This window comes from Eurosta solidaginis, chromosome 4 (assembly GCF_040869045.1).
Source record: "Eurosta solidaginis isolate ZX-2024a chromosome 4, ASM4086904v1, whole genome shotgun sequence".
In the NCBI taxonomy this organism is placed as follows: domain Eukaryota; kingdom Metazoa; phylum Arthropoda; class Insecta; order Diptera; family Tephritidae; genus Eurosta; species Eurosta solidaginis.
This window is the reverse complement of record NC_090322.1, coordinates 103,790,805-103,804,621: the sequence shown is the minus strand read 5'-3', so window position 1 is coordinate 103,804,621 and position 13,817 is coordinate 103,790,805. Positions and strand designations below refer to the sequence as shown.

Here is a 13,817-nt window from a genome sequence, read left to right as displayed (position 1 = left end):
AAGTACTGTTTTATGGTGGGGGTTTTGATTTAAACCGCAATTTATTTGGGGGCTAATGGCATTTTGCGCGGTGGTGGTGCTATGGAGTTTTCTAAAGCCATGCTAATGACAGGCTAGCTGCAAATTTGCTTTGAAGTAGGGGAGCAAAATGGCTTCAAGCGTCTTGGCTACTGGCGGTAGGAGAGATATCGGGCGGAGAGTCATACTCCTATGTTAGCTGGCTTCCCAGGCTTTAGCACTGCTGTACGTAATGTAAACAATTTACAAACTTATTTCTAAATATTTCAGAAAGTTTTGGGCTAATTTTTATTTTAAGTAGCTATCTTTGTAGAGCTAAATGTAAGACTTTTTAAAGGAAATTGGAGCCCAATACATGCAGTAGTGTCCGACTTTGACTTATAATATCAAGAAGTGGTTACAGGAATCCCATCTGGTCTCCATATCCACTCAAATACCCCACCGCCCGCTGCCTGAACAACATGCAAGCTTTTATAAACAGAAATACATACAGTTATATTTAAGCTAAATGCATATAATTCAAAGATTTATTTCCATTTTATTAGCAGTATTACAGTCCAAGCACAATTGCGTGAAGTTTGGCTTGGCCTGGAAAAAATAATGGTAAATCTATTTCTATTTGCTATGTCGTATGATTTACTTAGGCCGACTTGCAGAACGGTAAGTTAACATTTTAATTCAGAGTTAGCCTGATACATTTTTGACAACTTTTTTAAATTAGCTCTGAGCTAAAAAATAACTTGCCTTTTTGAAATTAATAGGATTTTATCATAAACCAAGGCATTACTCCAATTGTGTGCCCTATTTTGGTTTTTTGACAACTCTAAATATACCCCTCACATTTGGCGACCACACCCTTACAACGAAATTGTGCTTCGACGCTTAAGGTTTTGGTTCGCGAACATTTCATTTTTAGCTCCCGCTGCTTTAAGCCGTCCTTATATTATTTCCATTGCTTACATTTTTTTCCATAGAACTAATTAATGTCAATTTTTAAATCTAGTGAATGTATCTCAATATTTCACATATATAATATGTAAAATTTTAACATATTAACAAATGATATTAATGAAAACATAACGTCTTACATCATCCCGCCCATTCCACCCATGCCGCCCATACCACCCATACCGCCTAAGCCAGGGGCAGATTCTTCTTTAGGAATCTCTGTAACAACAGCTTCAGCCGTAGTTAGAAGTGAAGCAACTCCTGATGCATCTGTAATAGCTGTGCGAACAACCTAAAATTTTCAAATATTTAAATAAGATTTCAAAGCATATCTCGCCGAACTGATCACCTTTTACATGATATAAAGCAAAGCGAATTCGAGCTTAGGGTTCTAAAAATAATTGTGTGATTAATATACACTTTTTTCATAGTTGGAATTTTTTTAAACAAAATTAGAATAGAAAAAAGTGAGAGGGAACAGCCATAGTTAGATATATGGATGGATCATTATTTCCTTCATTGCTTTGATCTGTAAAAGATGGTCAGATCACGAGTTCTTAGCTATTTACATACAAGCTAACTTCACCAAACTCAATGTTTGCCAGTTTCGACCGATTGCCAAAACACATTCGAAAATCTCTTACCTCGTTATCAAGAATCCGAAAGCGAAAATTAAAAATTGCATTTTTGCCAAGGGACATTTTTCATAAAGCAATTGGTAAACACGGAGTTTGGGTTTAGTGGAAACGTAGTAAAGATAATAGTAATTTCTCACCTTCGTTGGGTCAATAATGCCTTTTTCAATTAAATTTCCATACTCGGCCTTAAGAGCATCATAACCAAAATCACCATCTTTTGTCTCAACTTTAGCTACGACCATTGCTCCGTCAACGCCAGCGTTTTTTGCGATAGTCATGCAAGGCATTCGTAAAGCACGACGAACTATTTCAATTCCCATGTTCTTCAAATTAAAATAACGAATAAATTAACTTCAAATTTATAATATATAAACATAACAATATAAAATTGAATAGGATTTGATTCGTTATTTTTGGAAGTCGGCACTAGCCGCCGTTGTTGTTGTATTAACAATGCTTCGCCCCATTCAATGGGCACGACCACTAACAACTAACAAACTGTCATCAGTCCTCTTACGGGAGTTCAAGGAAACTGGCTCTTTCAACAGGGGCGGACCATAGGGAGATAGATGTTAGAGGCGTAGGTTCCACATTACAATTGACAAGATGGTTGGTGTCATGTGGGACACATCGCATGCAGGACATACATTACGAGTTTAACCTGCTACAGCATCCAGAACGAAGTTGGGCCAGGGTGACTCGTGTCTCCCTTGGTAGAGTGCTTTCTTCTTCGGCAAGGGTGGGATATTGCATATTAATAACGGGGTTCACCGGGCGAGTACTGGCAAAAGCATTCACCGATTCTGTGTGGCCTGCTTATGCTTGTCTGGATCCAACGGTTGTTGTTGTAGCGAATAGGTTACTCCCCGAAGGCTTTGGGGGGTGTTATCGATGTGATGCTCCTTTGTCGGATACAGATCCGATACGCTCCGGTAACACAGCACCATTAAGGTGCTGGCCCGACCATCTCGGGAACGATTTATATGGCCACATTAAACCTTCAGGCCATCCCTCCCTCCCCACCCCATGAGGAGCTTGGGGTAGCCAGAGCCTCGTCTGTTAGTGAAACGAGATTCGCCGCTCGTAGGTGAGGTTGACAATTGGGTTGGAGGAGCTATATATTGCGTTGTAAATAAGGTCGCGGAAGATTTAGTCGGTGATAATGCCAGGTTTCGCGAGGCGAAAAAACTGGACAGATCAGGGAGGTAGCCGTTTATTTTATTGCATAGCGCATCGATCTTTGGGCCTGGGCCTGTGGCCATTATTGTGCAGTCATCGGCGTAGGATACGATTGTGACTCCTTCCGGTGGTGAAGGTAGCTTAGATATGTAGAAATTAAACAAAAGTGGGGATAGGACCCCACCCTGTGGCACCCCTTGTTTAATTCTCCTTGGTTTTGATGTTTCGTTTCTAAATTGCACCGATGCCTGCCGACCACCCAGATAATTTGCGGCCACCTTTTAAGACATGGGGGAAGGGTAGCCTCTTCCAGGTCCTGCATTAACGAGCCGTGGTTGACCGTATCGAAAGCTTTTGATAGGTCTAGCGCTACGAGTACTGTTCTATGGTGAGGGTATTGATTTAAACCGCAATTTATCTGGGTGCTAATGGCATTTAGCGCGGTGTTAGTGCTATAGAGTTTTCTGAAGCCATGCTGATGAGGGGCTAGCTGCAAATTTGCTTGGAAATAAGGGAGCAAAATGGCTTCAAGCGTCTTTGCCACTGGCGATAGGAGAGATATCGGACGATACGACTCACCTATGTTAGCTGGTTTCCCAGGCTTTAGTAGCGGGACCACCTTGGCCATTTTCCATTTCTCAGGTATGACAAAGGTGGAAAGAGACAGATTGAAGACATGCGCTAAATATTTGAAACCCTCTTTCCCTAGGCTTTTAAGCATCGGCATGGCTATGCCGTCTGGGCCCACTGCTTTGGATGGTTTAGCACGACCAATGGCGTCCTCAACCTCTTTAGCGGTGATGGTGATTGGTGACGCGCTGAATTTGTGTTTATGTGCGTGTCTATTGGCCCTCCGTCCATCTTTGTCGACCGTAGGATGCATTATATATTGTCGGCAGAAAGCGCTAGCGCATTTTTTCGCGTCCGACAGCACTTTGTCGCCAAAGGCGATGGAAACTTTGTCTTTGTGCTTAGACGGATTTGATAGGGACTTTACGGTGGACCAAAGTTTACCCACACCGGTAGAGAGGTTACAACCTCTTAGGTGCTCCTCCCATTTCGCCCGCTTGTGTTCGTCCACAAGCAATCTGATGCGTTGTTCTATATCCCTTATTTGGGGGTCGCCTGGATCAAGCTGTCTTATAAGGTCACGTTCTCCCGCTAAGTTTGCGGCCTCCGCCGGGAAGTGGGGCCGGATTTCGGAAATTCTCCCGGCGGGAATGAAATGTGCCGAGGCGGATTTAATGACCTTACGGAAGGCACGCTCCCCTTGGCGGGCATCAGTCGGGATAGGGAGGGCAGCAAAGCGGCTGTCTGTAAAGGATTTATATTCTTCCCACTTTCCTTTTTTGAAGTTTATGAAAGTGCGTTTTTCAGTGACGATGAAGTCGGCGGTACGCTCAAGCGAAATAAGTATGGGCAGGTGGTCGGATGCCAATGTTACCATCGGCTGCCAGTTGACGCAGTTTACGAGTTCTGCGCTCACGATTGAGATATCTGGCGAGCTGTGACAGCTTCCTACCATACGTGTGGGGGCGTCTCCGTTTATTGTGCAGAACGTCGTTTCTTCTATTTGATCCGCCAACATCTCACCCCTACTGTCCGCCCGCAAGTTTGAATGCCATAGATCATGATGGGCATTGAAATCACCTATGATAATGCGATTGTTGCCAGTGAGTAAGGCCCTGATATTAGGGCGGTATCCACTGGGGCAACAGGTGGCAGGAGGGATGTAGATGTTGATGATTTCTAGGTTTGCATCGCCTGACCGGACAGATAGGCCTTGACGTTCTAAGACATTGTCCCTGCGGTCAATGCCAGGATCAAATATATAATATTGCACAGATTGGTGTATGATAAACGCGAGACCGCCTCCATTTCCGCTCTCGCGGTCTTTCCTGTGGACGTTATACCCAGAGCAGGTCTGCAATGCAGATCTTGCTGTGAGTTTAGTCTCTTGAATCGCAGCAATGCGGATGTTGTGCCGCTTCATGAAATCGACTATCTCCGTAATCTTCCCAGTTAGTCCATTACAGGTTAACTGCAGGATTCTGAAGTGCATAAGGGGAGACGTCGCCACTCTGGGGGTGATGGGTGACTACGCCTGGGTTGTGGAAGGCCAGGACGCAATTGCTGTTGTGGCCCTGGGACTGGGCGTCCTTGGGCAAGCATTGGGGTACCCGGATGATTTGGGTTTGCGACCTGGCAACATGGCGCGATGAAACCCGTCGGGGGGTTGCCGTCGCGGAGACCAGAACATCTAGGAAAGTGGCACCACCCAAGGCAGGAGCTGCATTGGGCGGATGTCGCAAACCTATATATTCTGTGCTGGCAGACGGTGCAAACGGAGGTAGGGACTAAGAGTCTGTTTCCCTGACCTGCACGATTGCTGCCGGAAAAGAGGGGGGAGAAGACGGGGGCAGGGGCTGATGCTCAGCATTGCTACCAACTCTACTACGAAGGTAGTAGTTATGAGTGGTAGCAGCTGTTTGAGTTGTTGGCGATTTGGGGCGCGAGCAGCAGCGGGTACTTGTTGTGGCTTGCTGAGCAGCGGGGCTGCTGGAAGGTAGTGCGGGGGGGGGCTAAGGCGTAGACTACGGGACGCCCTTGGGCGTGAACAGCAAGGAGCCACAAAAGATTTATAAAAGTTACGTGGACGTCGGGTTTTGGGATCAAGCCCAGAACAACCTGTCCGATGCAACCATCCCTTGCACGAGACACACTGAATAGAGTATGACCGTCCTAAAAAGATTCTTTTCCGGCAGATGCAGCAAAACCATTTCTCAGGACCGGAGTCAGGAGACGGACCCGGATTGGATTCGATGCCTTCCCGGAGTAAGAGAATATGGAGCAGTCCTGCTGCAAGGAGCTGCTAGGAGGTTGACAATTTGTGGGAGGGACGAAACAAATTAGATGGGGTCACACTGAAATGACAGTCCTTGGTCGGGAAAAATCCCGAGTCGTTCCGGTACATAGAACCGACTGCCTTGGGAAGCGACGTTCCCTTAATCCTTGGAGGCGGTGCTAGATCAAGCAGTTTTTTGCTAGGATGTCCTGGTTTGAGACAAGCAAAAACTGCTTGCTCAGCATTTCGTTGTGCTCTTTAATATTGAGCTGTTGTTGTTGTAGCAGTGCTTCGCCCCACCTAACAGCCGCGACCGATCACAAATAGTCATCAATATCCTCTAACGGGAGTCCAAGGACTCTGGCTGTTTCAACAGGGGTGCACCATATTGAAAGGGGTGTTAAGAGGCGTTGGTTCCACATTACATTTAAAGGGATGGTTGGTGTCATGTGGTGACACATTGCAAGCGGGGCATACATTTTGTATGTCGGGGTTGATTCTGGATAGGTAAGAGTTTAACCTGTTACAGTATCCAGAACGAAGTTGAGCAAGAGTGACACGCGTTTCTCTGGGGAGTATGCGCTCCTCTTCCACAAGTTTTGGGTACTTTTCTTTGAGTACTGGATTCACCGGGCAATTCCTGACATAAAGGTCCGACGCCTGTTCGTGGAGTTCACCAAGGACCTGCTTGTGTTTTTTTGCTTTATACGGCTGGGTTCTCAGGTGCCGTATTTCCCCAAAATGCTTACGGAGATGACTCCTTAAGCCCCTAGGCGGTGTTGGCTCATCAATCAGATATCTGTTGGGATGCTCAGGTTTCTGGGTATTCAACAGGAACTGTTTGGTTAGCATCTCATTTCTCTCCCTGATGGAGAGTATTCTCGCCTCATTATGTAGATAGTGTTCTGGGGACATAAGAAGATAGCCCGTGGCGATTCTGAGAGCAGTATTTTGGCAGGCCTGTAGCTTCTTCCAGTGGGTAATTTTTAGGCTTGGCGACCATATGGGTGACGCGTAGCACGTAAACGGCTGGCCAATTGCTTTGTATGTAGTAATGAGCGTTTCTTCATCTTTTCCGCAGGTACTGCCAGCAAGGGATTTGAGGATTTTATTACAGCTCTGGATTTTCGGAACAATTGCGGCTGCGTGCTCACCAAAATGTAGATCCTGATCAAACGTCACACCCAAGATTTTGGGGTGTAGGACAGTCGGTAGCGTAGTGCCATCGACGTGGATGTTCAAAATGGTCGACATTTGGGACGCCCATGTCGTAAATAAAGTCGCGGAAGATTTAGTCGGTTATAATACCAGGTTTCGCGTGGCGAAAAAACTGGAGAGATCAGGGAGGTAGCCGTTTATTCTGTTGCAGAGCTCATCGATCTGTGGGCCTGGGCCTGTGGCCATTAGTGTACAGTCATCGGCGTATGAAACGATAGTGACTCCTTCTGGTGGTGAAGGTAGCTTAGATATTTAGAAATTAAACAAAAGTGGGGATAGGACACCACCCTGTGGCACTCCTTGTTTAATTCTTCTTGGTTTTGATGTTTCGTTTCTAAATTGCAGCGATGCCTGCCGACCACCCAGATAATTTGCGGACCACCTTTTAAGACATGAGGGAAGGGTAGACCCTTCCAGGTCTTGCAGTAACGTGCCATGGTTGACGGTATCAAAAGCTTCTGATAGGTCTAGCGCTACGAGTACTGTTCTATGGTGGGGGTTTTGATTTAAACCGAAATTTATCATTTATCTAGCTGCAAATTTGCTAGGAAGTAGGGGAGGAAAATGGCTTCAAGCGTCTTTGCTACTGGCGATAGGAGAGATGTCGGACGATACGACTCTCCTATGTTAGCTGGTTTCCCAGGCTTTAGTAGCGGTACCACCTACGGTGGACCAAAGTTTACCCACACCGGCTGAGGTTACAACCTCTGAGGTGCTCCTCCCATTTCGCCCGCTTGTGTTCATTCACAAGCAATCTGATACGTTGGTTTATATTCCTTATTTGGGGGTCGCCTGGGTTGAGCTGTCTTATAAGGTCACGTTCTCTCGCTAAATTTGCGGCCTCCGCCGGGAAGTGGGACCGAATTTCGGGAATTCTCCCGGCGGGAATGAAACGTGCCGGGGCGGATTCAATGACCTTGCGGAAAGCACGTTCCCTTGGCGGGCATCAGTCGGGACAGGGAGGAGAGCAAAAAGGTTGTCCGTAAAAGATTTGTATTCGTCCCAATTTCCTTTTTTAAAGTTTATGAAGAAAGTGCGTCTTTCTGAAACGATGAAGTCGCTCGAACGAAATAAGTATAGGCAGGTGGTCGGATGCCAATGTTACCATCGGCTGCCAGTTGACGCAGTTTACGAGTTCTGCGCTCACGATTGATATATCCGGCCAACTGTGACAGCTTCCTACCATAAGTGTGGGGGCGTCTCCGTTTATTGTGCAGAACGTCGTTTCTTCTATTTGATCCGCCAACATCTCATCCCTACTGTCCGCCTGCAAGTTTGAATGCCATAGGTCGTGATGGGCATTAAAGTCGCCTAAGATAATGCGATTGTTGCCAGTAAGGCGCTAATATTAGGGCGGTATCCACTGGGGCAACAGGTGGCAGGAGGGATGTAGATGTTGATGATTTCTAGGTTTGCATCGCCTGACCGGACAGATAGGCCTTGACGTTTTAAGACATTGTCCCTGCGGTCGATGCCAGGATCAAATGTATGATATTGCACAGAGTGGTGTATAATAAACGCGAGGCCGCCTCCATTTCCGCTCATGCGATCTTTTCTGTGGACATTATACCCAGAACAGGTTTGCAGTGCAGATCTTGCTGTGAGTTAAGTCTCTTCAATCGCAGCAATGCGGATGTTGTGCCGCTTCATGAAATCGACTATCTCCATGGTCTTCCCAGTTAGTCCATTACAGTTTAACTGCAGAATTCTGAAGTGCATAGGGGGAGACGTCGCCACTCTGGGAGTAAGTGACGGGTGACTACGCCTGGGTTGAGGAAGGCCAGGACGCAACTGCTGTTGTGGCCCTGGAACTGGGCGTCCTTGGGCAAGCATTGGGGTACCCGGTAGATTGGGGTTTGGGACCTGGCAACATGGCGCAATGAAACCCGTCGGGGGGTCTCCGTCGCGGAGACCTGAAAATCTAGGAAAGTGGCACCGCCCAAGGCAGGAGCTGCATTGGGCGGATGTCGCAAACATATATATTCTGTGCTGGCAAACGGTCAAACGGGGTTAGGGACTAAGAGTCTGTTTCCCTGACCTACACGATTGCTGCCGCAAAAGAGGGGGAGGGGGGAGAAGACGGGGGCAGGGGCTGATGCTCAGCATTGCTACCGACTCTGCTACGAAGATAGTAGTTATGATTGGTAGCAGCTGTTTGAGTTGTTGGCGCCGCGGGGCGCGAGCAGCAGCGGGTACTAGTTGTGGCTTGCTGAGCAGCTGGGCTGATGGAAGGTAGGGGGGCGCTAAGGCGTAGACTATGGGACGCCCTTGGACGTGAACAGCAAGGAGCCACAAAAGATTTATAAAAGTTACGTGGACGTCGGGTTTTGGGATCAAGCCCAGAACAACCTGTCCGATGCAACCATCCCTTACACGAGACACACTGAACAGAGTATGACCATCCTAAAAAGATTCTTTTCCGGCAGATGCAGCGAAACCATTTCTCAGGACCGTGGTCAGGAGACGGACCCGGATTGGATTCGATACCTTCCCGGAGCAAGAGAATATGGAGCAGTCCCGCTGCAATGAGCTGCTGGGAGGATGACAATTTGTGGGAGGGACGCAACAAATTAAATGGGGTTACACTGAAATGACAGTCCTTGGTCGGGAAAAATCCCGAGTCGCTCCGGTACATAGAACCGACTGCCTTGGGAAGCGCAGTATTAATGTAAATATATAGAGAAAATTTATGTATGTAAATATATGTGGAATTATTTATGTAAATGATAGAATTTTTTCTTTTTACTCACTCCTATCTTTAACTAGATTATTATTAGCCGTGTTTTTTTTTACACGCGTATACGTTTCGTTTGCGCGTGAAAAAAAAACGCCTATCTTCGGTGATAGATAATGCTTAGGAAACCCATCTAGCGGCTGTGGTTAAACAACTAGCTAAAGCAACAGGGTGTACCGAAAAGCGGAGACACAACGCTCTGATGGCCATAGGGTATAACATATAGCTGAATCAGTTGCGATGAATTGTGGACACACATAGAATACATAGAATTAGTGTAGAGGGTGAAACAAAGACACATATTTCAGTTACATCTGAGTATAATGCGTATTGAAATTTAGTAGGACAAATTTATGCGCAGCTATTTCAGAGGTGTATTTAAAGTTTGTCGCTTAGCAGTCCATATAAAGTTTAAGCGTAAACGGATATACGCGTGTTAAAAAACACGGCTATTATATACAGTTATTTCCTTTTTGTTCTTTACAATTGTGCTATTTGGCCCATTTTGTATAATTATTTTATAGGGTCCTTCAAATGGTACTTTAATTTTCTTTTGTTGCCTACTTTCAAGTAAACATAATCATTCACTGTAAAGTTTGCTTTTTTACTTTAGTCTGTTTTTCTTTAGCTCCTACTTTGCTTTCTTGCAAATTTTTAGCAGCATTGTCATGTGCATATCTAAGCTTTAGCTTTAATTCATTCAAATAATTGTCTATGTTGTACACTTTTTCTTTGGTGCTTACTATTTAATTCGGTAATGCACATAGTTTACCAAATACAAGCTCAGAGAGGGAATACTTCGTTGACGTGTGTGGTGTCGAATTGTAAGAGTGCATATAGTATGGGATGAGCTCGTCCCAATTATCCATGCTTTTCAGTATCATTAAATACTCATTCAATACTCTATGGTTTCGTTCAATTGAACCTAACGTCTCATGATGAAATGGAGTTGAATGCACTTTATTTATTTTTAATTTTTTGCATATATTCTTTAGCAACTCATTTGTGAATTCTGTGCCTTCGTCAGTTTTTATTTTTCGCATACACCCATACTTCAAAATAAACTGTTCGACAATTGCCTTTGCAACCGTTATTGCGTCTTTTGTTTCAAGGGGAATTATGACGACAAACTTTGTAAGCTCACACTGTAATGTCAGCATATAACGGAAATTTTTGGATGGCCGAAGCGGTCCGACCGTGTCAATCACGATTTCCTCAAAATACGTTGTTGGTGTGTATAGTGTTACTTTTGCTTTTGCGAATTTTTTGCAGTTATTTATGTGTTTTATTATCATTTGCCTCATGTTTTTCCACACGTATTTTTGCTTAATTTTTCCTAGCATTCTTCTTATGCTGCTGTGGCCAGCATGAATTGAGTTTGTTTTGTTCATTAGTTTTTGTGACTCAATTCTTTTTGGCGGTTCGTATAGGATTATATCCAGACATTGATTCTATCTCCATGTTTCTGTAGCTCATTGAACATGGTTTTGAATTCAGTTATGCTTATTTTGTCAAATATTTGACTATTGTTTGTAAGCGATAACTTCTTTAAGCCTTTATCGCTGGCTTTGTTTAATAGCTTCATCAGAATTGCTTCAACATTCGATACTGAGTTGTCACTATATTCTATAATTAGGTAACCATTTACTGTAATTTTGATATCGTTAAGCTTCGTGCCTTCATCATTTCAATGTCTAAACTCAAGACGTTGTATGCCCCTTAAATTGATGTGCATTCCCAAATATGTAGGTGATCAGTCTGCAAATTTGTGTTCGAAGCTCCCATATTGTGACCTTTTTGAATCTTCTTTTTTTTTCTTTGAAGTTTGCAGATTCTTCTTCATTGCCCTGGTTACAATGTTTATTCTGTGCTTGGGAATCATCTCTTTCAGCTTTTCCGTGTTAAGCTGAATTCGTGAGAGTGCATCAGCATTAGTGTTCATTTTGCCTTGTTTATATACAATGTCAAAGTCGTAGTCCATCAAATCGACTCGTATTCTCGTCATTTTGGATGAAGGCTTATTGTGTGTGAACAAGCTTACCAATGGCGTGTGGTCTGTGTATACGGTGAACTTTGTGCCGTACAGATAAGGCCTAAAATGATTTATACCCCAATGAATTGCCAATAATTCCTTTTCTATTACTGACTTGTTTAATTCATGTTTGTTTAGGGATCTATTTGCATATGAAATAGGTCTATCTTTCCCAACTTCACCTTGCGATAGTATGGCTCCTAGGGCAAAGTTGGAAGCATCAGTAGTTAGTATAAATCGTTTTGAGAAGTCAGGATACAAAAGAATCGGTGGAGAGAGCAGTTTGTCTTTCAACTTGTGGAAGGCTTTCTCTTGTTCGCTGTTCCAGCAGAATGGTTGGTTTTTCTTTAACAGTTGATTCAGTGGTCGTGCTATTTCTGCAAAATTATTTATAAATCGTCTGTAGTAATTACAGAATGCTACAAAACTTCTTACTTCATCTGCGTTTCTCGGTTTAGGGTAGTTTTCAACTACACTTTGTTTGCTGGGATCAGTTGTTACGCCTTTATTTGTGATTCGATGGCCCAAGTATGTGACTTTTGGTTTAAAAAATTTGCATTTTGCAGGATTGAGTTTCAGGTTATATTTACTCAATTTGGCTAACACTTTTTCCAAATTTTTGTTGTGCTCATGCAGGTTCTTCTCAAATATTATTACGTCATATACATAGAGAAATGCCGCGTCAGTAAGTCCGCTGAGCGCAATCGACAACATTATCTGGAAACTATTTGTCGAGATTTTCAATCCGAATGGCAACCTTTTGAATTGGTAGTGTCCTTTGCTTGTCGAAAATGCTGTGTGCTTTTTTGAAACATTGTCCAATGAAATTTGGTGAAATGAACTTGTCATGTCTAATGTGCTGAAGTATTGTGCTCCTTTGAGCTTGTCCAGAACGTCATCCAAGCGGGTTATTGGAAATTTATCATCCACGATCTTTTTGTTCAATGATCTAAAATCCACCACTAATCGCCATTTTTTATCTTCAGAGCTACCTTTTTTTGGAACGACTAGCAGAGGTGAGTTATAAGGGCTAGTAGAATGCTCGATAACATCATCCTTTAATAGTTTGTCAACTTCTTGTTCAATCACCTGTTGCTGAACGTGAGGCATTCTGTAGTTTTTAATATATACAGGTGTTCTATCCGCGAGCTCAATGTGTTGCTTGTAGAAGTTATTGGTATTTAAGTTTTCTTCCTCTAAGTGAAACACATGTTGATATTTTTTGCATATTTGCAATATTGCATTCTTCTCACTATTCGACTCGTTGACTAATGCTAGTTCATCCTTCACCGTCATGAACCTCTTTTTGTCATTTTCCGTATGGCAGTTTCGTTTTCCATAATTGTAATAATTTATTCTTCTCTGTTGGTTCCACTCTGTTTTAGAATCTTCTAACCGCATGTACATTGGTAATGTGATTTGGCTTTCCTTCAGTTGAAGTGTTACAGCATTCGTTTCGTAGTCAATTTTACATTTGTAATTCATTAGGAAGTCTCTACCTAGAATTCCATCTACCTCTAATTTGTCTATGTGATGCAGAATGTAGAAGTTGTCATTTATTTTATGATCTTGACAACTTATATCAATTTCAACTGATTTACTTGTAGTCATTGTGCAATTTGCGATGCCTTTTATTTTGCAAAGTGAATTTATTGTGGCGGCATTCTTTGGAACAACTTTCTCTTTTATCACCGAGATAGCAGCTCGTGAATCAGCCAGCAGTGCTACTATCTTCGCATTTATCCTGGCTTTTATGAAGTTTGTGGTGCTGCCTTCCCCTAGGCATCCTATGGTCTTTGGTTTTGTGGCTTCGAGTCCCGAAGACTCGGGATATGTTAATTTTCCTTACCCAAACCGTCTGTTTTGATTTTTGCCATTGTAGTTTCTATTGTTCAAGCTATTGTTCTTAGGTTTGAACATGTTCTTATTAGTCGAGCTAGGGGTTATTTCACTTCCAATATGGATTGCTTCTATCAGCTTTTTTGGTCTCGCCGCTGCCACTATTGACTTGTGCGGCTCTGCAGCCCGTTTTTGAAGGCCGTTAGACCAATTTGGTCGTTTAATTTAACGATTATTTCTCTGTGTTAGCTTCCCTGCTCAGATATTTGAATTTCATTTAAGGAAGCTATCAGATTCTGTATACGAGAAGCAAAGGTGAGGATTGTCCGAGAACCCTGTAGAGTTCTATTGATTTCTGCATGCAAC

At 43.7% G+C, this 13,817-nt stretch overlaps 1 protein-coding gene and 1 pseudogene across 1 annotated transcript in view; both read right to left on the bottom strand.

Moving 5' to 3' along the window:
* Nucleotides 1–13,817, bottom strand: part of LOC137248637 (T-complex protein 1 subunit eta-like) — a 528,633-nt pseudogene that overhangs the window by 124,446 nt on the left and 390,370 nt on the right.
* LOC137250086 (heat shock protein 60A) overlaps nucleotides 512–13,817 on the bottom strand; it is a 63,337-nt gene continuing 50,031 nt past the window's right edge. The window contains exons 3-4 of the mRNA XM_067782371.1: nucleotides 1,742–1,927; nucleotides 512–1,258 (exon numbers count right to left, since the gene is read on the bottom strand). Of these exons, the coding sequence (XP_067638472.1) occupies nucleotides 1,103–1,258; nucleotides 1,742–1,927 (342 nt within the window). The 3' untranslated portion in view covers nucleotides 512–1,102. The remainder of the gene's footprint in view (nucleotides 1,259–1,741; nucleotides 1,928–13,817) is intronic.